At 49.7% G+C, this 27,915-nt stretch overlaps 1 protein-coding gene across 1 annotated transcript; it reads left to right on the top strand.

Moving 5' to 3' along the window:
* TRPV5 (transient receptor potential cation channel subfamily V member 5) lies at positions 1-26,948 on the top strand. The gene is made up of 15 exons (XM_049893899.1): positions 1-226; positions 1,393-1,490; positions 1,634-1,756; positions 2,082-2,219; positions 2,398-2,496; positions 2,577-2,755; positions 3,222-3,368; positions 4,815-5,027; positions 18,979-19,065; positions 19,177-19,253; positions 19,497-19,662; positions 19,853-19,919; positions 21,604-21,872; positions 25,884-25,990; positions 26,651-26,948. The coding sequence occupies exons 1-15, from the start codon at positions 99-101 to the stop codon at positions 26,946-26,948; spliced, it is 2,196 nt and encodes a 731-aa protein (XP_049749856.1). The 5' UTR covers positions 1-98.
* The last annotated feature ends 967 nt before the right edge of the window (positions 26,949-27,915 follow it).

The raw sequence follows: 27,915 nt of genomic DNA on the forward strand, positions 1-27,915 counted from the left end.
ACAACCACAGCCATCATAGGGAGACACCCTCACTTCCAGCCCCAGGAAGTCCTGCCTTCTCTTGGGAGCCTGTGCCCTGCCAGGGCCTGGAAGGAGACATGGGGGTGCCCCCACCCAAGGCTAAGGGGCCCTGGGTCCAGCTCCAGAAACTTCTGACCTCCTGGCTCATCAGAGGAGGCGACTGGGATCAGCGTATGGAGGAGGCGCACATGCAGCAACAGAAGAGGTGGGTGACTCTCACCTCCCCACAGCCCCCCGGCCAGGCCCCAGCCTGCCCCGAGGATGGTGAGGGGCAGAGGATGGCCAAGGCATCCGTCAGCCTCCTAGAAGGGTGCCTGGGAGAAGCGGGGTACAGGGTGAAGGGGGTCCTGTGAGTCCCAGGTGCCTTGAGCTGAGAAGATGTGTCTATTGAATTGATGTGTGGAATTCTGTGGAATGTATGGAGCTGGCTGGGTGGGAGGGAGAGAGCAGAGCCAGGAGCCCAGTCCACCAGCTGTGGGTGGTGGTGCTGGGTTTGCTTCTGGGGAGTGCACCTGGGGGAGAGTTTCAGGGTAGCCCTGCAGGGACCCATCCTGCAGGCAGGCCTCCACCCAGGGTGTTTGGGGGACCCAGTCTCCCTTAAGAGAAGACTTTGCAGGTTGGGGTTCAGTAGGGGCTGGTTCAGGGGCATGGGGTCCACCCCCTTCCCCCAGGCCTGGGTCACTTCCTGAGATCACTCATGATCTGTGGACAAGGCTCCAAGTTTTCATTTTGCATCAGACCTCCAATGTACTAGAGCCACCCAGGGAACAATCAGAGCCCTCCAGCTGGGAGGCTGCCTGCTTACTGCCACCCCCACCTCACGCCCTGCAGTGCAACCTTCCACCTTTGACCTCCTGGGCCTTGTGTAGTCCCCTCAGGACAAGCCCCATGGGCTCTGGTCTGCCCTGCTGCCCTGCCCCCTGCCCTAGGGGACAGGGCCCAGGCCGAGGGTCTAGGGGAGGGCAGGCTTGCAGAGGGCAGGTCCCAGCATCTCCCCAGACAGAAAGCAACCTGCTCAGTGGCCTTGGGAGACAGAAATGGGGGTGGGGCTGTCAGCTTCCCACTCTTTACAACCTGGCCGTCCCTATATCCTTCCCGCTGTCTTTCAGACCCTCAACCCCTGACCTGTGTTTGCCTGTGGAGCCAATTCTGTCTCCAGGGTCAGCTCTTGATTAGTTCAACCCAGGTAGGGGGAGGCAGCAAAGATTGACGCAGAGGCATGATGGGAAAAAGACCTTACCTGCCCCTAGTCAGGAAAGCCCAAACTCCCTAAGTCACATACAGGCCTTGGGACCCCTGAGTCCACTGGTAAACAGAAAGGAACAGACCCGGCTTCATCCCTGCCCAGACTCCATGTCCATTGTCCCCCAGAATTCGGGAGTCTCTACTGCTTCGGGCCGCCAAGGAAAATGACCTGTGTGCCCTAAAGGAGCTTCTGCTGGATGGAGCCTGTGACATCCGACAAAGAGGTGGGTCCATCTGGCAGAAAGCTGGGCAGAGCATCTGACCCTGCACCCAGGGCTCTGGGTGTTTTCACAAAGGGGTGTGAAGGCGTTCACCAGGCTTCTTCCTCACGGACCTCTGGGAGGTTTGACGTCCCTGTCCCCTCCAGGGGCCCTAGGGGAGACGGCGCTGCATGTGGCTGCCCTCTACGACAACCTGGACGCAGCCCTGCTGCTGATGGAGGCGGCCCCGGAGCTGGTCCGGGAGCCCATGGTGTCGGAGCTTTATGAGGGTGAGGCTGGGCTGGGGGAGGGAAGGCTGGCTGTACACTAGAGGACTAGGCATTTGAAGTCGCCCCCGCGTGGGTGTTTGGTGAACCCAAGTGGGAATCCGAGCCCCCTCTTCTTTCCTTCCCTCCGTCTCCCTCTTCCCGTCAGTCGAGACTCAGGTCAACAGGGCACCTGACCCCGACATGCCTGGGGGAAAGGGGAAGAGACAAGCTTTCAGATCCCAGACTCCCTGCCCTCTGTCCTGGCCAGTATGGGGCATGGGCCAGGAGCAGACAGGGCAAGGACCCCACGGGGACCAGACAGCCCTCTGATGCTATCTCTGGCCAGGCCAGACTGCACTGCACATCGCTGTCGTGAACCAGAATGTGAACTTGGCACGAGCCCTGCTTGCTCACGGGGCCAGCGTCTCTGCGAGGGCCACAGGGGTGGCCTTCCACCGAAGCTCCCGCAACCTCATCTACTTTGGTGAGACTCGGGGCTGGGGGGTGGCAGGAGGAAGGGGTAAGGAAGGGGGTGGAGAAGGGTGCTAGGCAGATACATCGTCCCTTCTCTGCTTCTCTCCAGGAGGGTCCCCAAGCTGAGGTGTGGGGGAGGCCACTGGGAACTGCCCCTCACTCTCCAACTCATGGCCTCTGTCCCCCAGGGGAGCACCCACTGTCCTTTGCTGCCTGCGTGGGCAGCGAGGAGCTCGTGCGGCTGCTCATTGAGCACGGAGCGGACATCCGAGCCCAGGACGCCCTGGGTAAGAGGGGCTAGGCCCCGCAGGTGTAGGGGCCACACTGGGCCTGGGTGTGGCGGCCACGTGACACCATGTCCCCCCAGGAAACACTGTGCTGCACATCCTCACCCTCCAGCCCAACAAGACCTTTGCCTGCCAGATGTACAACCTACTGCTCTCCTTCGACGGCCGTGGGGGGGACCCCCTGCAGTCCTTGGACCTCGTGCCCAACCACCAGGGCCTCACTCCCTTCAAGCTGGCGGGGGTGGAGGGCAACACTGTGGTAAGGACACCCACCCTGGGGCTACCTAGCACCCTCCCCCACATGCTGGCCCTTGGGGGCTCCAAGGGCTCATCCTCTCTGCCTCTTGGCCCCCCAGCCAGAGTAAGACCCTTTCTCATCTCCCACCACTCTGGTACCCTGCTGTCCGGCTATCCCCCATCTCTCCTGCTTTTGCTCCCCAGGGTCTTGGGGGCTTGTAGCATCTGGACCCCTCCCTGGGATTGTCTGTAATCCACCCACAGAGCCTCTGAACTCCATTAACCAAGCTCTGGAGGGGGCACGGGGTCAGGAGAGGGGTCTGGGGGTCAGTGTGCATGTGGTCCTTGTGCCCACCCACGGCTGTGGTCACGGGGAAGTGCAGCCGCCCGCTCCAGCAGTCCTGGCCCCCCAGAGCAGCCCGCCACACCTGGCGACCGTCCCTCAAGAAGGTGTCAGTCCCTCCTGACTCCTCTCTGCCCCACCCCAGATGTTCCAGCACCTGATGCAGCGGCGGAAGCACATCCAGTGGACCTACGGGCCGCTGACTTCCACCCTGTACGACCTCACAGAGATCGACTCCTGGGGAGAGGAGCTGTCTTTTCTGGAGCTTGTGGTCTCCTCCAAGAAGCGTGAGGTGGGGTGTGCAGGAGGATCAGCCTCAGGGCAGGGTCTGGCCTTTGGAGAAGATCTTTCGCCTTTGGGAAACTAGCCTGGCAGCAGGCCCTGTTATGTCACCCTCTCCGGCTCCACTAACACACTGAACTTCAATCCTTCCTGCCTTTCTTTCTCATGCTCATATTTCAAATGAGCAAGCTTCCACTTGGGAGTTGCTTCCATTCATTCATTCAGCATCGGGAGCACCTGCTGTGCCCCAGGTACTGAGCGAGGAACAGAGATATAACACAGCTCCTGTCAACTTCCCGCCATTCTCAGACCCTCAGTAATTACTATAGAGTGCAACCTCTACCATGATTGGGGTGGGTGCTATGTACCATGGCAGCAAAACTGAGGGAGGAAGTGCTTGAGCTGGGTCTTCAAGGGAGTCTCTGGGTGGTGTAGATGGTTAACACATTCAGCTGCTAATCAAAAGATTGGAGGTTTGAGTTCACCCAGAGGTGCCTCAGAAGAATGGTCTAGCAGTCTACTTCGGAAAAACCAGCTACTGAAAACCCTGTGGAGCGCAGTTCTACTCTGACACGCATGGGGTCTCCACAAGTAGGAGCTGCCTTGAAGGCATTTGGTATTCTATCCCTTAGCTCCACCAGGAGACCTAGACTCCTATCTTATGGTGAAAATAGAGTCTGTCTGGCTAGATAGAACACCTTCAACTTCCTGCCCCAACCTGCCAAGCATGTCTGCATCCCACTCCCCATGTCTCTTTCCCTCCAGGTTCCATGGAGAAGGAACCCTTTCTGCTGATGGCTTATCCCTCCTGCTGTCCTTGGTACCAGCTCTTCCTACTTTCTGAGACCCTTGTCCCATCTGTTGCCCCCTCTCATTTGTGTCTTTAACTCTCACTGCCTACTGTCATCAGAGTGCCATCCTACCTGACCTGGGGTATCCCCACATCCTACCGTCTGTCCCCTCTGTTGCTCTCCTTTGGGCCATAGGGCCTGCAAGGCAAATCTGCTGGAACCCTCCAATTGCTCTCCATTGCATTCAGACTCTCTACCTTGGTGTCAAAATGTAGGTTGATCTGATCCTTGTCTCCTTCGCACCTTCTGACTTCCATGCACCACTCCCAACAGATTCTCCCATATCCCCACCATGCCTCATCTGCAAATGGGTGGTGGCTTCTTTTACCTTCTGCCTTGGCAACTGCTGCTACTTTGTGGAACAATCTTTCCCAGCTTTCCCCTCACTCAACCAGCTGCTGCTCATCCTTCGAAGCCTCTCTGGTGCCTCACGTTGACATCTATAGTAGTTTATCTCAGTACTAGCCCAGGGCCCAGCATGTAGTGTAGCTGGCTAGTTGTCTGTAAAGGAAATGACTAACTGCCCTGCCCCTCTGGGTCCTATTGGGAAGCCCAACACTCCTCATCATGCTGATCACCCCAAGCTACTCTCTCTATCCACGCAGGCGCGCCAGATCCTAGATCAGACTCCTGTGAAGGAGCTGGTGAGCCTCAAGTGGAAGCGTTTCGGGAGGCCATATTTCTACGTGCTGGGCGCCATCTACCTCCTCTACATCATCTGCTTCACCATGTGTTGCATCTACCGCCCCCTCAAGTCCCGTGGAGGCAACCACACACATTCTCGGGATATCACCATCTTCCAACAGAAACCACTACAGGTGAACATTCTCGGAGGGGGATGATGGCGGATAGTAGCACAGGGTGATGGTGCTGAAGACCAGAGTGACTCTCCAGGAACAACACCACGCACTAGGCTCCAGGGTAGAAGTAAGACATGAGAAGTGGGGCCAGGGAGGGGGCTAAATGTGTAAAAGATCATTTGTCCAGGAAGCTATAGCTTTTTTCATGAACTTTGAAGGAGTGTTTGGTATTAGGAACCCAGGACATTTGTGAAATGCCTTACCAGTTACAAAGAGGACCAGCCCTATGTGGTAGGAAGTTCAAGGGAAACCCTGTTGTTCCAAGGGAGGAAAATCACGCCCCAAGACACCAGAGTCCATTCTTGGGCTGTTAGGGCAACACAAAAAGCCGGACTGGCCGGTGTTCTCTTCTGTGTACTGTTAATATGGGGCACTGGCAATGGTGTGTCAGCTGTCCCACCACCTGCGCCATATACCCCAGAAGGATGCTGGGATTGGATAGCAGCTTGAAGTCGATAATCTCTGCAGCCCCTTTGTGAGCCTGCCACCCTGTGATGTCCTCAGAGACCTGGGGTTGTGAGGACGGTTGAGATATGGAGTAGATTTAACAACCTGCTTCTGAAGGCAACGAATGTACTTCTGAGCATATGGACTCAACGAGCATCGCTACATCTGGGGGCCGATTGCTCATCGGTGACCACACATTTTTGTCCTGGTAAGCCAAAACAGCTGAAAGGGGGTGCAGGCATGTGGGCAGAAAGCAAAAAACAGGGAGAAAAGATTCTGGAAGACAAGTCAGTGCTGGAAAGTGGAGATTTGTCTTTATGTAGAATGGGCTAGCGACAGGGAGAGCTTGCCTGAACCCTGGAAAGGGTAGTTTGGATCAGAAAAAGAAAATAAACTGTATGCTAGTCAAGGAGAAAAATCTCCACGTTGAGTAACACCAAAGACAGTGGTACGCACAGAGCAAGAACAGGCCAAGAGCGTTACTGGAACTTAGCTCGGTGGGGACATTCTTTCTCCTTTTCTGTTACTGCCTCTTTCTGTATATTCGGTCCGCATGTAGGACAAAGCAAGATTTGCTGCCTTGAGAGGAAGGCCGATTGTAGGGGGCTGTCTCGTTAGGGGGCAGTCATGGAGAGGCCATGTTGTATGTGTCCATTTCAGCATGATGGTCGGCTCTGGTATGGAGACCACTTTGGGGAACAAGAACACGAAAGAGGCAAGAGGGAAGGGGTGACTAGAAATGGAGGAAATTTATGAACATGGAGGAGTGGGGTGCCGACTGTCGCATTCTTGTGGCCCTACTTCCTTAGGTGCCTTCTTCCCCACCTTCATTGCCTCCCAGTGTTTGCTTAAAGATTTCCCAGGTGTAGATGGTGGGAGTGTTTTGCCTGGGAGTTGGGTGATGCTGGCGATCGATTTTCTCCCATCTCCTTCATGTGTGTGTCTCTCTCTTTGGGAGAGGACTAACTGTGTATGAGCACGTTCCTTTGACCCACAGACACAGGTCATCCCAATTATCTTGAACAGATCCCACCCTGTTGCCTCAGGACTAGGAGAAGTACAGTTACAACTGAGTGCCCCTTCCTCCAGTTGCCACCTAAACCGTGGTGACACCATGTGTATCAGAGCAGAACTGTGCTCCACAGGTTTTCAATGGCTGTGACCTTTCAGAAGTAGATCGCAGACCTTTCTTCTGAAGCACTTCTTGACAGACTCGGACCTCCAACCTACCCCGAGGGCCTCCTAAGTGCCCCTACCTTCCTTCTTTTTTCTTCCCTACTCCTTCCTCCTTCTTCTTTAGCATCTTTATCCTTTTGCCTTTTGCTTAGGTAAAAGCCACTTTGGACTAGAGACTTTGGGCTTTTAAATATTCTTATTTTGAGGTTGGGGGTAGGAAGTTCAGAACGCTGCAGTAAGGGTCCTGGACGGTGGACAACACCAATGAAAGGTCCCTGTTCTTTGATGTCATCATTGGAGCCTTGATCCTGAGGTTATGGGACATCCATGTGCCTCTGACTCAGTAGCAAGTCAATTTGGGTTAGATTCAGGGGCTCCCAAACTGATCACCATGATTCGAAAGACTCTGCCTTGAAGACATATAGTGTTTGTTAATTAACAGGAAATTCTTCTTCTTCTATGTTTAATCACGAGAAAGTCACAGAAAAGTGAAAATGCACGAATACAGCCTCTTGACTTGATTCCTGCGATGGGTGACATCTGAGTTATCTTGTGGAGCTTTTCCTTGGATCAGTGGATACTTTCATATCCGATCATATAGTAAGCCTGGAAGCTCAGGCCTTTCAGTCACAGCAGGACCCCTCTGTGGATCTTCTGCCATCCAAAGGAACTGCTGGGCCCATGACCCCTAAGACCCCTTTCGGCTCTGAGGACAGCCCACGGGACTGTCCCAGGACAGTCAAAATGGAAGGAAACGATGTCCTTTTATTTACATGAGGTGGCACCTCACTGTAGCACAGGTTCTCTTAGGTTTCTACCTGAGTAAAAAGTTCAAAGTCAGCAAGTCAGGCTGCTTGGGTTTTAGTCCTAGCTCTGAAATTAAATAGTTGCTTGGCCTTCAGCAAATCTCTTTGCCTTTTGACTTCTGCCACTTGCTGGAAAAAGAAAACAAAGCAAAAAGCCACCACATTCAAGTGAATTCCAACTCATGGCAACACCACGTGTTACAGGGTAGAACAGCCCCATGGGATTTTCTTGGCTCTAATCTTAATGGAAGCAGATTGCCAGGCTTTTCTTCTGTGGTGCTACTGGGTGGGCTCAAACCACTAAGCTTTAGGTTAGTCACTAAGGTCTGTGGTGTTTAACCATGACTACACATTAGAAACCTGGAAAGCTGGTGCAAATACAGGTTTCCAGGTGGCGCAGTGGGAGCCTTGGTGGCGCAGTGGTAAGAGCTCAGCTGCTAACCAAAAGGTCGGTAATTCAAATCCACCAGCCCGTCCTTGGAAACCCTATGGGGCAGTTCTGCTCTGTCCTGTAGGGTCACTATGACTTGGAATTTACTTGATGGTAATGCTTTTTTTTTTTTTTTTTGGTTAGGTGATGCTCAGAATGAGCTGAGGCCTGGCAGCGGTCTTTAAGAACCTCTGAGTGATTCTCACCTTCAGCCAGGGTTAGGAACAGGGCTTCTATCTTGAGCCTATTTGGCTGGGACATTCCAGTTTCAGGGAGATCCCCCAGATCTTTTAGAGACTCCTTCAGCAGAGGGCACTGATCTCCCCTCATCAGATTTCCCTTTTGTCTCTTAAAGAAAATACCCTAGAGCTCTCCTTTGCCCTCTTTCCAGAAACCTTTCACTCATTCATGCACTGATTCATTCATTAAAGAAGCAATTACAGAGAGCGTACGCTATGCTATGTCCTGATGGCGTAGTGGTTAAGAGCTACAGCTGCTAACCAAAGGGTCGGCAGTTCGAATCCACCATTTGCTCCTTGGAAACCTTATGGGGCAGTTCTACCCTATGCTATAGGGTTGCTATGGGTCAGAATCAACTAGACAGCAGTGGGTTTGGTTTTGGTTTTTGACTCTATGCTATGGGGTCACTCTGAGTTGGAATCGACTCCTGGGCAACAGGCTTACTCTATGCTAACAGCAATGATTGTGAGAATGGCTCAGGATGGGGCAGTATTTCCTACTGTTGTACGCTGGGTTGCTGTGAGTCAGAACTGACTCGATGGCACCTAACAACAACTCTATGCTAAGAGTCCCTGGGTAGCACAAACCGTTAACATCCTCGGCTGCTAGCTGAAAGGTCAGAGGCTCTAGTTCACCCAGAGATGCCTCAGAAGAAAGACCAGGCAATCTACTTCCAAAATATCGGCCATTGAAAACCCCAAGGAGCAAAGTTCTACTCTGACTCTTGTGGGGTTGATGTCAGGGTCTACTCAACACCACTTTCCTGGTGCTGCGCTTTAAACGCTGCTCCAGGTGCGGGTAACCCACCAGACGTGGTCTGGACAAAACACTCAGTTCTCCACCTTTCTCAACTTTGCACTGGTTTACATTAATCAAATGGTCATGTAAATAGACATTAAATTACAACCTATGAGTTTAACAGGGATCTGGTTGCTCTGGGAAGCCAAGGAAGGCATGTCTGAGGAAGGAGACTGAGTGAGGCCTGGGTGCAGGCTAAAAGGTGGACCCAACGTTCTAGGCATCAGAACACATCCTCAAAGGCCCTGAGGCAGGTCAGGGACTGAGAGGCCAGGGCAGATGGAGCAGGGAGCCGGGCTGGGGCTCCAGGTTAGGTTGCCTGGCAGGTCCTCCTCAGTCGTGCAGGTCCTCCTTGTGGCCCCATTGAGGACTTTAGCCTTGATCTTGAAGGCAACAGGAAGCCGCCCAGGGGATACTAGCAGGGGAGTGACTGTCCAGGTGACAAGGGAGTCAGGCAGGAGCTTATGCAGCCCAGCAGGTAATGGTGGGTAACTCAGGGGCTCTGGTAGGGGTGAGGAGAAGGCAAAGTCATCATGATTTTGTGGTGGATTGGGTGCACAGGGTGAGGGAACGACTCATAGGACTCCACTTATTTTAAATCATGTGCCCTGTCACCTGTCCTTGTGGTAGACTTGCCTTTCCATCATTATTCCTCGTAAGCACTAAACAACCCGAAACACCACACTATTTGAGGACTCAGTTGATCTCCGTTGCTCCATGACTTTGCTCAGGGATCCTCACTAGCTCACTGTGGAACAAGCACAGAGACAGGAGAGGTGAGGGAAGCAGGTGGCTGGCAGGTAAGAAGATCTCAGGGTGCTGACTAGGGGAAGGCTCTGGGGTAAGATCCTGGTCTCAGCTTTCTTCCCGGTGTTCCTTGGAGATGTCCAGGTAGCATCTATCCTCCCTCTTTTGTGCTTACTTGCTTCTGTGCTTCATCTGCTCCTTGTATATCTCAAAATTGATTGGTTAAAGGTACATCCTACACTGATACGGCCTTGCTAACATAACAAGAATTCCCTATTCCGAAATGGGATTACATCCAAATGTAAATTGTTGCTGTTGTTGGGTGACCTTGAATAGATTCCAACTCACGGTGACCCCATGTGACAGAGTAGAACTGTCCCGTAGGGTTTTCTAGGCCTGTAGCCCTGGTGGCGAAGTGGTTAAGAGCTCAGCTGCTAATCAAAAGGTTGGCAGTTTGAATCTACCAGCCCCTCCTTGGAAACCCTATGGGATAGTTCTACTCTGTCCTATAGGGTCGCTACGAGTTGGAATTGGCAATGTGTTTGTTTGTTTGTTTGTTTTTGAGTTAATCTTTACAGGAGCAGATTGCCAGGTCTTTCTCCTAAGGAGCGAATGGGTGTGTTCAAACTGCTGACCTTTCAGTTAGCCGCTGACTGCTTAATGGTTGTGCCACCAGGGCTCCTTGTCCACATGTGTAGGAGTTAGGATTCCAACACATATTTTGGGAGGACACAATTCAATCCATAATGAATGACAAGGTATTATATCATTTATTCCTCATAAATACCCTAATCAGCAAGTACAAGCATTATTATCATTTTGAAGATGGTGAGCCAGAGGTCAAGTGAGGTTACATCATTTGGCAAGAATGCCCAGTGAGCCAAAGGCAGGGCTGGGACTGGGGGCAGGCCTGCTGTACTTCAGAGTCTGGATTTCTCCCTCCAGAGTGGGGTCCTGGACCCCAGCCTTCTTCCGCCCTAGGGTCCACTGGGTGAGAATTTCCTGTCTAGGCCCTGAAAGCTGGCCAAGGCCTGCCTCACTGCCTTTATCTGGCCACGCCCAATCTTTCCCTGTCAGAGTGAGGAAATATTGGCATACTGGGTCAGGGGGTCAGACATGGAACCCCCACCTCTACGTCCAGCTACTGAGCTACAACTATTCCCTAGTCTTGATAGCAGACACTATTCTCTGATGTGCTTGACCAACTGGAGCGAAGGGCCAGTCTCACTCCTGTAGGGATAGGTAAGCTCTCTGGAGATAGTGGATATTTACCAAGTCAGTCCTGAGAAAAGGGAGGGGCGGGGGCATGAAATGAATCCCTAAGAGGTAGCTGAAGGTGGAAACCAACAAACTTCCATCTCTTGGTGGCCCAGTGACTTTCAACTTGGGGTACATATCAGAAACCCTAAAGAGGCTTTTATGAGATGTCAGGTTGTCCTCCAAACCCATCATATTAGAATGCCCAGGGCTGGGCTGGGCCCAGGGGTCTAGCACAGGCTTCCCAGGGGAATCTGACAGGTTAGGAACCTCCCCCAGGTTAGAAGGTCAGAGCCATTCTTGGTGGAAAGCCAACAGGTTTCCCTCCTGGGAGCTTCAGCCTTTGCAAGCCTGGGATCCTGGGAAGGGAGGGCACAGGGCTGGCATTCACAAACTGACCCTGGGGCCCTCCCACTTCTGACTTTCCCCACAGTGGAACAGCTCAGCAGTGCCCCCAGGCCTTCCACCCCCACAGCTGGGATTCCCTTCAAGGCTAGAGTCAGCTGGCTGGTGAGTGAGTGCAATCTCATTAGGCCCATTCTCAATGAAGTATGAATGGCCGACCTGCTTAGAAGGATTTGGCTGTTGACAACTCCTGAAATTCCAAGCCCTGTGCTGAAGTGAAGAATTCCAGGCATTGTTGGGAGATATTTCTAAGGGGGTGGGAGGAGTATTCTAAGTGCATTATTAGCCAGGCCTGCTTAGGTGACCTTGAGCCCTTGTTGTTTGTTGCTGTCCAGTCAGCAACTCATAGCCCCCCCCCCCCATTTACAACAGAACAAAACCTTGCCTGGTCCCATGCTATCTTCATGATCGTTGGTGTGCTAGAGTCTATTGTTGCAACCGAAGTGTATTTTGAGTGTCTTCTTACCTAGGGGACTTGTCTTTCAGCACTGTATCAGACAGTATTCTATTTTTTTTTTATAATTTTTATTGTGCTTTAAGTGAAAGTTTACAAATCAAGTCAGCCTCTCACACAAAAACTTATATATACCTTGCTACATACTCCCAATTACTCTCCCCCTAGTGAGACAGCCCACTCTCTCCTTCCACTCTGTCTTTTCGTGGCCATTTCGCCAGCTTCTAACCCCCTCCACCCTCTCATCTCCCCTTCAGGCAGGAGATGCCAACCTAGTCTCAAGTGTGCACCTGATCCAAGAAGCTCACTCCTCACCAGCATCCCTCTCCAGCCCATTGTCCTGTCCAATCCATGTCTGAAGAGTTGGCTTCGGGAATGGTTCCTGTCCTAGGCCAACCGAAGGTCTGGGGGCCATGACCATCAGGGTCCTTCTAGTCTCAGTCAGACCATTAAGTCTGGTCTTTTTATGAGAATTTGGGGTCTGCATCCCACAGCTCTCCTGCTCCCTCAGGGGTTCTCTATTGTGTTCCCTGTCAGGGCAGTCATCGGTTGTAGCCAGGTACCATCTAGTTCTTCTGGTCTCAGGCTGATGTACTGTCTGGTTCATGTGGCCCTTTCTGTCTTTTGGGCTCGTAATTGCCTTGTGTCCTTGGTGTTCTTCATTCTCCTTTGATCCAGGTGGGTTGAGACCAATTGATGCATCTTAGATGGGTGCTTGCTAGCATTTAAGACCCCAGACACCACTCTTGAAAGTGGGATGCAGAATGTTTTCTTAATAGATTTTATTATGCCAATTGACTTAGGTGTACCCTGAAACCATGATCCCCAAACCCCAGCCCCTGCTACAGTGGCCTTCGAAGCATTCAGTTTATTCAGGAAACTTCTTTGTTTTTGGTTTAGTCCAGTTGTTCTGACCTCTCCTGTATTCTGTTGTCTTTCCCTTCACCTAAAGTAGTTCTCATCTACTATCTAATTAGTGAATACCTCTCTCCTACCCTTCCTGCCCCACCCCTTGTAACCACAAAAGAATGTTTTCTTCTCAGTTTAAACTATTTCTCAAGTTCTTATAATAGTGGTCTTATACAATATTTGTCCTTTTGCAACTCACTAATTTCACTCAGCATAATGCCTTCCAGATTCCTCCATGTTATGAAATGTTTCACAGATTCATCATTGTTCTTTATTGATGCGTAGTATTCCATTGTGTGAATATACCATAATTTATTTATCCATTCATCCGTCGCTGGGCCCCTTGGTTGCTTCCATCTTTTTGCTGTTGTAAACAGTGCTGCAGTAAACATGGGTGTGCATATATCTGTTTGTGTAAAGGCTCTTATTTCTCTAGGATGTATTCTGAGGAGTGGGATTGCTGGATCGTATGGTAGTTCTATTTCTAGCTTTTTAAGGAAGTGCCAAATCAATTTCCAAAGTAGTTGTACCATTTGACATTCCCACCAGCAGGGTAGAAGTGTTCCAGTCTCTCCACAGCCTCTCCAACATTTATTCTTTTGTGTTTTTTGGATTAATGCCAGCCTTGTTGGAGTGAGATGAAATCTCATTGTAGTTTTGATCTGCATTTCTCTAATGGCTAATGATCATGAACATTTCCTCATGTATCTGTTAGCTACCTGAATGTCTTCTTTAGTAAAGTGTCTATTCATATCTTTTTGCGCATTTTTTTAATTGGGTTATTTGTCTTTTTGCAGTTGGATTTTTGCAGTATCATGTAGATTTTAGAGATCAGACGCTGATCAGAAATGTCATAGCTAAAAACTTTTTCTCAGTCTGTAGGTAGTCTTTTTACTCTTTTGGTGAAGTCTTTGGATGAGCATTGGTGTTTGATTTTTAGGAGCTCCCAGTTATGGAGTTTTTCTTCTGCATTCTTAGTAATGTTTTGTATACTATTTATACCATGTATTAGGGCTCCTAACATTGTCCCTATTTTTTCTTCCATGATCTTTATCGTTTTAGATTTTATATTTAGGTCTTTGATCCATTTTGAGCTCGTTTTTGTGCATGGAGTGAGGTATGGGTCTTGTTTCATTTTTTAGCAGATGGATATCCAGTTATGCCAGCACCATTTGTTGAAAAGACTGTCTTTTCCCCATTTAACTGTTTTGGGGCCTTTGTCAAATATCAGCTGCTCATATGTGGATGAATTTATGTCTGGATTCTCAATTCTGTTCCATTGGTCTATGTATGTGTTGTACCAGTACCAGGCTGTTTTGACTACTGTGGCTGTATAATAGGTTCTAAAATCAGGTAAAGTAAGGCCTCCCATTTTGTTCTTCTTTTTCAGTAATGCCTTATTTATCCAGGGCCTCTTTCCCTTCCATATGAAGTTGGTAACTTGTTTCTCCATCTCATTAAAGAATGTCGTTGGGATTTGGATGACAGGATTCTATTCTGATTCATAGGATTTTCACTGGCTAATTTTTGTAGAGGGTCAGTGAAAACAAGGAAAGCCGTCAGTGAGATGGACTGACACAGTGGACACAACAATGGACTCAAACATACCAACAATCATAAGGATGGCACAGGACTGGGCAACATTTTGTTCTATTCTACATAAGGCCACCGTGAATTGGAACCAACTTGATGGCAACTAACAACAACAAATTTCAGAAGTAGTTTACCAAGCCTTTCTTCCTAGTCTTCAGTCGGGAAGCTCTGCTGAATCCTGTTCACCATGTGTGACCCTGCTGGTGTTTGAAATACCAGTGGGTGGCCTAGCTTCCAGCATCACAGCAGCACGCAAGCCACCGCCGTACAACAAACTGACAGATGGGTGGTAGGACCTTGAGCTAGGAATTTGTAAATTCTAGAAAAGCCCTATTAATTGTTATCCTTTTCCTCATTTGCCCCATATAGATGTTCCCATTTCTACTTTCTGATACCCCCTCCCTCCACCGTCTCTGTTCCATAACTCTCAGCAAGGTTCAGCTGGCACTGGCCTGCCTCCCCATCCTTCCCTCCCTCCTTCCATCCTGTCTTATTAATGGAGCCCTTACCACATTGTGCGGTGTGGGTAAATAGTAGGAGTAAGATGTCCCTGCCCCCGGGAGCCCCAAGATTGCCGGAGAGACCTGTAGAACCCAGACTATTTCATTGTGCTGGGGTGAGGGCTACACCATGTGCCTGCAGGAGGGCGCCTAGCCTGGGGGTGGAGAGGGTGCCTGGGAGGAGTGTCCACCTGAACTGAGATCTGAGCCATGAGCCAGGCAGCCGTGGTGGAGGAAGAGGCTCTAAGAAAGGACCCAGCTTAACCGAGACCCAAGTAGTGGCTTGTGGCAAGGCACACAGGAGAGGATGTGAGGCTGGGCCAGCCTGGGGTGTATGCATCACACTCAGTAGTCTGCATTTCATTTTTTTTAATTCTTATGGCACCATTTGCTGTGATTGTTGTTGGTTGCCATCAAGTTGATTCTGACTCAAGGTGACTCCATATGTGCAGAGTAGAACTGCTCCACAGGGTTTTCAATGACTGTGAACTTTTGGTAGCAGATCGCCAGGCCTTTCTTCCTAGGTGTCTCTGGGTAGCTTCAAACCACCAACCTTTCAGCTAGTAATGGAGCTTTTAACCGTTTGTGGCACCCAGGGACTCCACGAGCATTTTTAATTAAAAGACACATGTGCAGGATTCAAAAACCAAATGACACGAACAGAATAAAGTGTAGCAATATCCTGCCCTGTCCCTCCACCCCTGCCTTGTTTCCTGGAGGCAGCCCGTTTTGGCCTCCTTAGCTCTTCGTTCTTGGTGTACGAATTCCTAGGTGGTACAACCAGTTAACATCCTCGGCTGCTAATTAAAAGGTTGGAGGTTCAAATCCACCTAGAGGTGCCTCAGAAGAAAGGTTTGCAGATAGATCTACTTCTGAAAAAGTATTCATTGGAAACCCTGTGGAGCTACTCTGTTCCGACACACATGGGGCGTGATACGTCAGAATCGAATACAGGGCAACTGCTTTTTGTTCATTGGTTGGTTGGTGTTGCCATCTTGCGGAAGGTGATACTTCTACCTCTAGTTACTAGTCAAACTGAGATGTTATCTACTGAAGAGGAAGCTCTATGATAAAGACCTAGACTACCCCCTCCATTCCCATGTCCTTTTCATTCTTATTCTGTTGGCATTGTGGAGCTGTGAAAAGTGCTAAACTGAGAAGTGGGGTGATAACCTTTGTATTTTAGAATAACAGTCCAGACACAGGGGAGGTTCAGGGTTGAGAGAGGAAAAATGACCTCAGGGAAGTCTAGATAGTACCTGTTGTGGGTTTGTGTTAAGGAAGTGGTATCTTGAGTTGAAGGGAAGGGAGGATTCCAGAGAGCCTCAGGAGATTGAATCAACAGGCTCTTGCGAATAATTTGAGCCTCAGCTAGTTCACCTTGCCAAACAACCTTGATTCCCAAGTCTTTTCATCAGGGCCACAAATCCAGAAATCTGTGGACCAGCCTCTCAATACAGACAGAAAATCTTGAATATAATCCCTAGAGATTCAAGTTCTAAAAAATTAAAAGGAAAATTCCATCACCAATTTAGGTTTCAGCTTAATTCTAGGGATATAAGCATAGTTCATTAAGGAGGAAAACCTTATCCTTAGTGCAATAGACATCAATAGCCCATTTGCTAAATACCCACTTCCATTTTTAAACTTTGAAAAGAGTCTGTATTCTAAACCAAGAACTGATATTATGCATCACCAAGATTCCCCTTAACACCAAAAGAAAAACAAAATGGTTTAAAATTCCAATATTATTGTTATTTTTATTCCAACTTTCACACACGTATGTTACCTTTTGTTTTCCAGAGGGAGCAAGTAATGAAAAAAAAAAAAGCAAACAAACAAAAACCCTGAAATAGGGTCCGTGTAAGGAGCCTTGGTAGCTCAATGGTTAAGTAATCGGCTGGTAACCAAAAGGTCAGCAGTTTGAACCCAGTAGCAGCTCTGCAGGAGAAAGACCTGGCAATCTGCTACCATAAAGATTACAGCCTAGGAAACCCTATGGAGCAGTTCTGCTCTGTCACATGGAGTCGCTATGAGTCAGAGCTGACAGCACCCAACAATAGGGTCTGTGTGCTGGTCTTGGAGAGCCACCAGGAAGGGGCTCTGAGGAGAGCACATTGGTCTTTACAGGCTGGCACAGGGGAGAGGACCCCAGGGATAGTGGGGGGGGGGTGGGCAGGCAGCTCCTCTAGAGTAGTTGGGGTTGAGCTGAAACAAAGGCTTGGGGCTTCTGGGCACCTGTGACACTTGCTGGTGACCTGGGCCAAGGAAACTCCTACTCGTAAAGGAATCTGCTGGATAAACAAAGAGCTGGTGCCGGCAAGTCCCAGCAGGAGGGCTTGGTGAGCATACTGTCCCCATCGTTGTCCATTAGTTGGGATTCCACTTTCCTATCTGGTCAGTGCCCCAGGCTCTTGTTGGAATCTCCTGAGAAGTATCTGCTGCCTTTCTCCCACTAGCCACTAGAGGTGCTCTGATCCCCACAGCACTCTCGGTCATGTGGTAGACAGTTCATTCTTTTGATTGAGCCTAGAAAAAGTTGATGGCATTTTCCCGAAAATACTCAACCAACATACTGAGTTTTAAAAAGAATTAGCAAATGTTGTACAGACATATATATAGCATAGATGCAGTTATTTTATTCTATGCTTGATGTTATTTTGTTTTTATAGTTAATGTGTTTATAATTTATAGTTTATCCTACTCCTTGCTAAGGAGCCCTGTTGGCACAGTGGTTAAGCCCTCGGCTGTTAACCGAAAGATGGGTGGTTCAAACCCACCCAGCGGCTCCGTGGGAGAAAGACCCAATGATCTGCTTCAGTAAAGATTACAACCAATAAAACCCTATGGGACAGTTCTACTCTGTCATGTGGGGTAGCTAGGAGTCAGAATGGACTTGATGGTACCCAACAAGGACAACAGCACTCCTTACTACCTGACTCTAACAAGGAGTTGGAACAAGACAAAACAAAACAGCAACAAAAAGAACTCAGTTTTCTTAGAAGCAAGGCAAAAGAGATATTTTCCATTATGTGATAAAACAAAACTTACCAGTTTCTCAAGACGGATAAGCATCAGAGAAGTTTACAGACTGTTGATTCTTTACGTAAACCAAAAGCCAAACCCATCGCCGTTGAGTCGATTCCAACTCATAGCAACCCTATAGGACACAGTAGCACTGCCCCATAGGATTTCCAAGGAATGCTGATGGATTCAAACTGCTGACCTTTCGGTTAGCAGTGTGTCTCTTAACCAGTGTGCCACCAGGGAAGTCTAGTCATGGATTCTAGGGTTCTGCAGACACATCAAGGCCAGCTCCTATCTTGGTCTTTCCTGAAACATTCTTACTGCCCCTTGGTAAGTCTGGTCCTACCCGAACCTAAAGCCGCTACGACCTCTTTCTGTTGGCTCAGCCTTCTTGCCTTGATACGCTGAAGTGTGTTCTCAGCTCCTCAGTACACACATCAGGAGCTACTGCTCATAGCGTGGCTGCACACCTAAAAGGTGATTCACCAGGTGGTAGCTTGTCATCACCATGAAGAACCTACACCGAGCCTTTGATGCATGGACTTGTGTTCTGGTTACAGGGTTTGCCACAGTGACAAATACAATAGGGTGGTGGGTGGTGGTGACGAGTGGGGCTTTTCTTCATCTTGGGCAGACCTTGGGAGCTTTAGACCCTGTCTTCCTTTCCCAGGGCAGCCTAACAAAATGCCACAAACTGGTTGGCTTTTAAGAGTAGAAATTTATTGTCTCACATATCTGGAGCCCAGAAGTTTGAATTCAGGCCATGTTGATTCCTTCTGATTGCTTTGAGAGATCTGTTTCATGCCTGTCCCCCAGCTTCTGTGACAGCTGGCGATCACTCCAATCTCTGCTTCCACCTTCATGTGGCCATCTTCCCTCTCTTTCTCTTCTCCTCTTTTATAAATTCACTCTTATGATTGGATCAGGACCCATCCTACTCCAGCATGATCTCATGTTAATGGATAACATCTTCAATGACCCTTTTTTCCAAACAAGGCCACGTTCACTGGTACAGAGGTTAGGACTTCGACATATCTTTTGGGAGACAGTTGAACCCATAACAGAATACTTCCCTTAGAAGGTTTGGCTCTCCACATCTTATTCTGACTTTCTCCCTCAGGAGGCCTATATAACCTACCAGGATAACGTCCGACTGGTGGGGGAGCTGGTGACCATCTTCGGGGCTGTGATCATCCTGCTCTTAGAGGTAAGGTGTGGGTGGGGTCCAGGTAAGGCCATCTGCCCAACACCCATCCTAAGCTCCAGTCTTTAGGGAGCTTAAAGCCAGTGTCTTTGTGTCTCTCTGGCCTTTCCTCAGATCCCGGACATCTTCAGGGTCGGGGCCACTCGCTATTTTGGGCAGACCATCCTCGGGGGGCCATTTCATGTCATCATGTGAGCGTCCCCACCTCCTAGCCCTGCCTTCCTTCCTGAGTCCTTCCAGGTCTCCAGTTCATTCTCTGGAATCTAGTCCTCAGCTGACCCTCACCTGGGGGATATGGCTGTAGTGGGCATGGATGTGGGGCTGGACGTGTGTTTTCGGTATAAGGACTAGGCCAGAGTGTGTGAGTCTGTCTCAGTACCTTCTTGCTTCTGGTCCCCAGGATAACCCAGCCCTCTTCTCCCCCCTACCCCCAGCATCACCTATGCTTGCATGGTGCTAGTCACTATGGTCTTGCGGCTCACCAATGTCAACGGGGAGGTGGTGCCCATGTCTGTCGCCCTGGTGCTGGGCTGGTGCAGCCTCATGTACTTTGCACGAGGATTCCAGATGCTGGGCCCCTTCACCATCATGATCCAGAAGGTCCGTGCCTCCCGCAAGTATCTCTTGTTGTCAGCCACAGGACCTGCTGGCAGAGGGATGAGTGTGGGAGCAAAAGGGAAAATGCTGCTTGGGGTGGACTTGGTGGTGCTTTAGGGCTGTTAGGGTAGCTGCTCAGGGATAAGTGGAGAAGTACTCATCCTCACTCTCTCCCTTTCTTTGTCTCCGGTAGATGATCTTTGGAGACCTGATGCGGTTCTGCTGGCTCATGGCTGTGGTCATCCTGGGCTTTGCCTCAGGTAAGATCTCCACTCCCTCCTCCATTGACCATCAAACCCAGTTCGCCAGAGAGCCAGTGTTCACTTTTGCTCTCAGTTCTCCTTTGCCCTTATAAAAGTGAGTCAAAAAGCACACCCATCTACAAAGAGTCTGGGCCACTTGGGTTGGCCTAGAGGGAGACCCATGTGTTCTGAATCTGCAGGTCATTTATATTCGTGTTGACTTAATGCCCAGCAAGGTCTTTAAAGGTGAGGGAAAGAATGGGCTTTGGAGAGAGAGAGACATTGCACAGGAAAGACTGGCCAATCATAGACATTTGAGAACTATGTGGGCAAAAAGAGAGTGCAATGTTTAACCTCCTATATTTACAATTCAGAAGAAAAAGTATAATGCATTCAGTAAATTACAATGTTCTTTTTTTTTTCCATCTGTGGGCATTTAAAGTTGAGAAAAAGGGAAGAATCAGAAAAAGAAGGTACAGAAACAGTTTGAAGAATAGGAGAGGGAAACAGAAAAATAAGAGTTGTGAAGAGAGATGGAAGAACAGAGATGAGCAGAGACTCAGTCAAGGTGACATGGGAGAGAGCCAGGGAGAGAGAGAGAGGAACATGGAGGAAAAGACAACGGAGAAAGAGCCAGAGGGAGGGATGGGGGAAGTGAATGAGGAGAAGAAAATTCTCAGGGAGGCGCGGAATGCAGAAGGGCCCAGGTAAGAGAGGAAGGCCTACAATTCTCATCCAGCCCCCAGTTTCTGCAGCTGACAAGGGGATTGTACTAAATGATCTTTGAAAACCATCCAACTCTAATAGAACATGACTGGGTACAGGGGGCACTGTTCCTGCTGTTCCCACAAAACAACAGAGCAAAAAAAAAAAAAAAAAGATCTGAGCTATGAAAAGGTAGAGCTGTGACAGTCTTGCCTGTTGGCGGTATTCCACTGCCCTGAGTCCTCATCAGCCCTTTCTCCCCACCCCCACCCTATCTGCATCTACACATATGCAGATTACACAATGAGTACTTTTCTGTCGATGTCCTCTACCCCACCCCCTGGACTGTCTCTTCTTGGCCTCACACTTGCTTTTTCTTTGATAAATAATACTGTTTTGTCATAGACCCTATTTCTGCTCCTGGTTCGGGTCACCATATTCATGTCTTGGTTCCCCGTACAGAGAGGAGGCTTAAAAGTTCTAATGCTTCCATAAGATTCCAAGATGCCCACTGTCCTCCCACTGCACAGGGATAAATTTCTTATGATGGAAATCCCAGGGAAGGCCCAAAGGCCATCAAGATAAAAAAGGTGCTTTTCTTTTAGTCTTTTCATGCACTCAGCTGTTTAACAATGTTGGAGATTCCATGCATTCTTGTAACAACTTGCCTTTTAAATATATGGCTTTCTAAAATGTAAAAAACCAGTTAGGTGACTTATTTGATATTTTTTTTTTTTTTGCTCAATGGCTGGCTATCACCATGACCCAATGATGACCTTAGTCAGGGGACATCTTAGGGTCAGCCAGTGCCAGAGGTAAAATATGACCTCCATGCACACATAGCCATGCATCTGCACTTTGGGGCATGTACGTGTGTGTGCACATGTGTGAGTAGATGAAGATGTGTGTATCGGATGTAGGATGAACCCTGAGCAGGCTCATGCTTGTCATGTAACTCTGTTTCCCCATCTCCGTGCCCTCTTCCTGGGCGGAGCAGCGTTCTATATCATTTTCCAGACAGAGGACCCAACCAACCTGGGGCATTTCTACAACTACCCCACGGCTCTGATCAGCACCTTTGAGCTCTTCCTCACTGTCATTGATGGGCCTGCCAACTATGATGTGGACTTGCCCTTCATGTTCAGCATGGTCTACTGTGCCTTTGCCATCATCGCCACATTGCTCATGCTCAACCTGTTGATCGCCATGATGGGTGACACTCACTGGCGGGTGGCCCAAGAGCGGGATGAGCTCTGGAGGGCCCAGGTGAGTTTTTAAGTATTAATACAATCCTGCTAATGTAGGTAAAATAGAGGGTCAGTGGAAACAAGAGAAACCCTTAATGAGATGGATTGACACGATAGGCTGAAACATGCCAGTGATCATGAAGATGGTGCAGGCCCAGGCAACCTTTTGTTCTGTTGTACATAAGGTCACCATGAGTTGGTGCTGACTCGGCGGCAACTAACAACAACAACAATCTTGCTAAGGGACAGGGAATGGAGAGAAAAATCAAAACAGGATATGAGATGTTGGACCACTCAGAGAAGAGCCATAGTGTAACCATAGGAGTCATCACTTCAATATGTATGTAAACCTGAGGCACCCAAGGATAGATGGAGGGAGTAGGAGGATAAAATGATAGGACAGGGGCACGAGGTGGAGGTTTTGATCCCAGGGGAAAAGCAGGCAGACTCAGGAGTCACGCTTGATTCCAATGGGAGCTAGTAACTCTCTTGCTCTCGTACATTCTAGTTCTTATTTTGGATCTGATCTTCTGTTTACTCCTGTAAATCCCAATTTCTCCCTAATCTTTTTTATTTTGGTTTCATCATAGACTAATAAAATATTAGCGTTGAAAGTGGCCTTAGTGGTCCGTTAGTTGAAGGTCCTACCTAACATCATCATCACCTATTGGCCTGAGAGTCATTCAATATCCTTTTGAATACTGATTAGGAATGTATTAGCTCATTGATGTGGGCAGGAGTTGGGGAGAGGTGAGTTTTTCCATATGTTGAAAGTTTTTGTTATTAGAAGGGCCCATGTTGAATTGAGCTGAACCCTTTCTTCCTATGATCCCACTCTTCGGCCCCAGTCTTTTCCTCTGGTACGATACAAAACACGTTCTTCCATATGGGCACCATTCACACACTTGGATACAGCCATCGTGTACCCCCTCAGACTTTTCATTCATTTACAAAGAATTATTCAGAGTCTGTTGTGTGTTGGGGAATGTCTGGGGCTGGGGACACAGTATGAACCCAACAATTGCAGTCTGTGACCTCCTGGAGGTAGCTGTCTAGCTGGGAAGACAGACTAACAAACAACCTACAGAGAGTTGCACAGTGACAGTAGTAAAAAGCCCCAGAGAGAAGCACAAGGGCTAAGGGAGGACACAACAGGGGAATCTGACTGGAGAGTGAGGAAATGTGTCCAGAACAAGTGACATTTAAGGTGAGACCATAAAGGTGGGGAGGAATCAGCCAGTTAAGGATGGAGGATAAGGTTTGTGTCCATTAGAACTCTTGGCTGCAGGGACAGAAAACCAAACTCAAACAGACTTTTACAAAAAAGGGCATGGGGAAGAGAAGGTATCAACTCACAATGGAAATTTAGAGGAATAAACTGGCTTTAGGGAGGTCTGGATGGCATCTCACACAGGCATTAAAATCTCTGTTCTGCTCTCCTCTGTGGGCTCTCCCATCATGATAACGAGGTAGCTAGTAGATGCCCCAGATTCCTCAGGGAAGGAGCAGGTACACAGCATTGCACAGTTACAAGGCACCATTCATGCTGCATTCTGTGTGCTTCCCGATGCTGTGCAACACTTCAGCCTTTAAAAGAGTATCTCTTCCCCAGTGAGCCCAGTTCCACCTCATTGGAACAAGTTGGGTCTCAAGTTCATACTTAAACCTAAGGCTACAGCCAAGGGCTGAATAGTGGTAGAGGTGGTAGAAATGGTGATGGTGGTGGAGGTGGTGGTGGCAGTGGTGAGGGTGGAGGTGGTGGTGGCAGTGGTGGAGGTGGTGAAAATGGTGATGGTGATGGCAGTGGTGTGGTGGTAGAGGTGGTGGTGAAGGTGATGATGGTGGCAGCGGAGGTGGTGGTGATGGTGGGGGTGGTGGAGGTAGAGGTGGAGGTGTGATAGTGGTGGTGCTGATGATGGCGGTGGTGACAGTGGACGTAGAGGTGGTGGTGGAGGTAGAGATGATGATATGGCCGTGATGATGGTGGCAGTGGTGGTGGTGGTGATGATGATGGCAGTAATGGAGGTGGTGGTGATGGTGAAGGTAACGGAGGTGGTGGTAGTGGTGATGGTGATGGTGGTGATTGGAGGTGGTGGCAGTAGAGATGGAGGTGGTGGTGGCAGTGGTGGTGGTGATGGTGATGATGGCGATGGTGGAGGTAGTGGTAATGGTGGTGGTGACAGGTAGTGGTGGTAGTGGTGATGGTGGTGGCACTGGTGATGGTGATGATGATGGTGACTGGAGGTGGTGGCCTTAGAGATGGAGGTGGTGGTGGCAGTGGTGATGGTGATGATGGCGATGGTGGAGGTAGTGGTAATGGTGGTGGTGGTGAAGGTGGTAGCAGTGGTGTTGGTGGTGGCAGTGGTGATGGTGATGATGGGTGATGGTGGAGGTGGTGGTGGTGGTGGTGGTGGTGGTGGAGATGGTGATGATGGCCATGCTGGAGGTAGTGGTGGTGGCAGTGATGGTGGGGTCAGTGGAGGTGGTAGTGGTGGTGGTGATAGTGGAGATGGTAGTGGTGCAGGTGGTGGTGATAGGGTTTGGAGGAAAATAGGTTGACCAGAACTGTGTGCAGCCCAGTTTATTCTGCCCAGTGGACTGAAGGGGTGAAGGAGCGATTCCCAGTGAGAGTTCAGTTACCAAAAGAAGGTGGGGGCTGAATGCTAGGGCAAGAAGAAACCATAAATGTCATTTTCAAGGGACAGAAGGAGAAGAGATATCCAGGGAAAGGGAACGAAATGATTGAGAGTCCTGAGGTAGCAAGAAACCTAGAGAAGGCCGGTGTAGAGTGCCCAGGAAGTTGGGGAGTGGAAGAATGTGAGGCTGGAGAATTGAGCCATTTAAGGATTGCTAGCTCCTTCAACTATGAAGCCTTCCTGGCCCTAACCCTTCCTGCTTGGACCCCCTGTTCATGCCCTAAAAGATCATGCTCTTTTCAGAACTAGAATGGTCCTCGTATGAATGCAACCGTGTGTTAGAGAGGGGTCATGTTAGAGTACTATTAATACCACCTAAAGTTGAGTCAGGTCTTCTAGCAAATATGCAGTTGGCCCTTATGAAGCTTGTGATCAACTCTAACCTCTGCATTTTATTCACATGAGGTACCTAGCTATGCTATTTTACCTTTTTTCTTTTACCTTTATCATGCAGCATGAATGTAGGGCCTTCCCTTTGGTTTCCTTAAATTCCACGTTATTGGTTTTAGACCAGCATTCTAGTCTGATGAGGTCATTTTACATTACTTCTATCACTATCCAGTCCAGATTTGTGTCACAGGCATATTTGATAAACGTGTCTTCTATGTTTCATCTAAGTAATTAATGAGGGCTGGGCAAAGGACAGAACACATGATGTGCCACTAGAAATTTCTCTCCCAGAGTCATTAATCAGCCTTCTGCCTCTTAGGGTATGGGTATTTAACTTGCTGCAAAGTCCTTGAAAGTTGGCATCATTATTTTATACACAGTATCATAAAGAGTATATTTAGTCATTTTATTTAAATCAATATAGTGAGTCTGTGGCTTTCCTATAAAGAAGGAAATGAGATTAGTTGGGAGTGACTCATTTCCCTTGGATATGAACAGAAAGGTAAAATACCCTCTCTCCTTTTCCGATGAAGGCTATGTAGAGCAACCAGTTCCTGGTACAGACTGTGGGGTGGGGGACAGACAGGCAACCCCATCACTGACGTGGTGTCCTCACCCGGCAGTGCTATCTGATTCCCTCTGTTGGTGGACAGAGTATGGGGTCGGCACAGACTATGGGGTGAGGTAGATGGCTGTCCTCACCACTGATCTGGTGTCCTCGTCCCACAGTGCTATCTGATCCCCTCTGTCACTGGACAGACTATGGGGTAGGGGAGAAACTATGAGGTGGAAGACAGGCTATGAGGTGGAGACAGATGATCATCCTACCACTGGCCTGGTGTCCTCATCATGCAGTGCTGCCTGGTCCCCTTTGTTGTGTTAGTGGCCTCAGGTCTCTGGACCCCACAGCACTGAGTTCTCCCTCTGCCTCTGGGCCCTTCCAGGTCGTAGCCACCACGGTGATGCTTGAGCGGAAGCTGCCTCGCTGCCTGTGGCCTCGCTCTGGCATCTGTGGGCGCGAGTACGGGCTGGGGGACCGCTGGTACCTGCGGTGAGTGACATGCGGAAGGCCATGTGGGTGATCCCATGTGGGTGTCCAGGCCACGGCTTCCCTTCTTTCGATTCCAACCTGGACCCTGTAGAGGAGAGGTCCTCACTCTATGAGGTGACACTTTGAAGGCCTGTTAGGGGGAGGGGATGGAGGCGATGTGCAGGAACAGAAAGAAGGCTGGCAATGAATGCCAGACTCTGTGTGTGTCAGGTGGTAACGTGTGCAAGCTCACGTGTGTGCATCCCTGTATGGGTGTGTGTACAGTGACCTGACCTGCATTAGTCTCCATCTCCTCCTTCCTGTTCCTCATCCATCTTGAATCCAGCTTCCTCCTTTACTCCCGTGCTCAGCCCCTGACCTGCCCTCTCTCCCCACGTTTGTTTCCAGAACTGCATTCTCCTCTTCCTCGTGACACACGTATCCCTCATTAGCTCCATGTTCTCTCATATTCACACAGAGACACCACAAATCCTAGATTCAGATCCTGGTTGTCCCACCTCCTTTCCCCCTCCCCCAGCTCCCCGCCCCTCTGCTGCACTGCCTGCCCTTGGCCCTGGTTGCTTTCCCTGCTTCCACTCTGCTCTCCCTCCACTCTCGTGGTCCTGTCTCCCACATGGCCCACTAACCACTCATCTCTGCCTCTCCCCCTTCCCACACCAGAGTGGAGAACCACCATGACCAGAACCCTCTGCGAGTGCTTCGCTATGTGGAAGCCTTCAAGTGCCCTGACAAAGAGGATGAACAAGAGGGCCTTTCTGAGGAACCAATGTCTGTGACTGAGAGTGGGATTCTGGCCAGAGCCTCGCTGGCCCTGCCCACACCCTCCCTGTCCCGGACCACATCCCGCAGCAGCAGTCACCGTGGCTGGGAGATCCTTCGTCGCAACATGCTAGGACACGTGAACCTAGGGCTGGACCTTGGTGAGAGAGATGGAGAGGAAAATATCTACCATATATAACAAGGATCTTATTACTCTTGACCTGAGTCCAAGTGGGCCTGGGGGGTGGGCTGAGAGGGAGACACCTACATAGGTGAGCATCTTCCATGCCTGTTGGTCATGGAGAGTGTGGAGAGCATGGTTCCTGGAGGTCATATCTCACCTGCGTATCAGCCCTTCTGGAGATGAGCAATGGAGAGTGGAGTCTCACCAGCTTCTGGGTTCTTAGAACCCCCACAACTGGGGATCAGGAGGTATCTTTTGGAACAAAGTTGAACTAGGCAACTACAGACATGTGGTGGGGATGGTGGACTAGTTTCCGGGCCATGTGTCCTTCTGCCTCATGCGGGTACCAGAGAGTGGTATGCCTGGAAGTCTGCCTCATTCCATAGTGCTGAGTGTGGAAGAGCCAGCCGTGGCTTGGAGCACGTGGCTCGCTCTTTTTTCCTTCTCTGGAGGACTGTCTTCACCCAGAGACCCAACCCTACCTAGAAAGCTGTGAGAAGCTGTTCCTGCTCCTTGCTCTCTGAGGCTCAGTGTCTGGATCCTGGTATGGTTTTCAGTGTATGGTCACTTGTACCTTGAGTGGCCCAGTCATTTCTTCCATGTAGACCCTCCTGTTCTACCACAAGGGGCTTCTCAGACACCAGTCACCCATGTGCTTCCTGCCACAGTACCTCTCCTCCTCACTTCATGTACCCTGTGAGGAGTTGTGGAGTGAAAGTGTGACAGGGTAGGGCACCCCCTCTGGGAGGGAGCTTGGGAACCAACATCCAGGGCACCCACTGCAATGGCCCATGGACAGCCCGCTTGATCCCTAGCCCTTCACATCTCTTTCTGTCCCTACCATCGCCCTCAGCACAAGGCCATGCCGGCTTCTATGAGGACTGTGGTCTGGACCAGCAAAGAGGTGGGTGGGTTAATGACACCACCGAGCGTTCATCCAGACACACAAATGCACAGCCTCATGCCCAACAGTGGGGGTCAC

The sequence above is a fragment of the Elephas maximus genome, chromosome 8 (assembly GCF_024166365.1).
Source record: "Elephas maximus indicus isolate mEleMax1 chromosome 8, mEleMax1 primary haplotype, whole genome shotgun sequence".
In the NCBI taxonomy this organism is placed as follows: Eukaryota; Metazoa; Chordata; class Mammalia; order Proboscidea; family Elephantidae; genus Elephas; species Elephas maximus.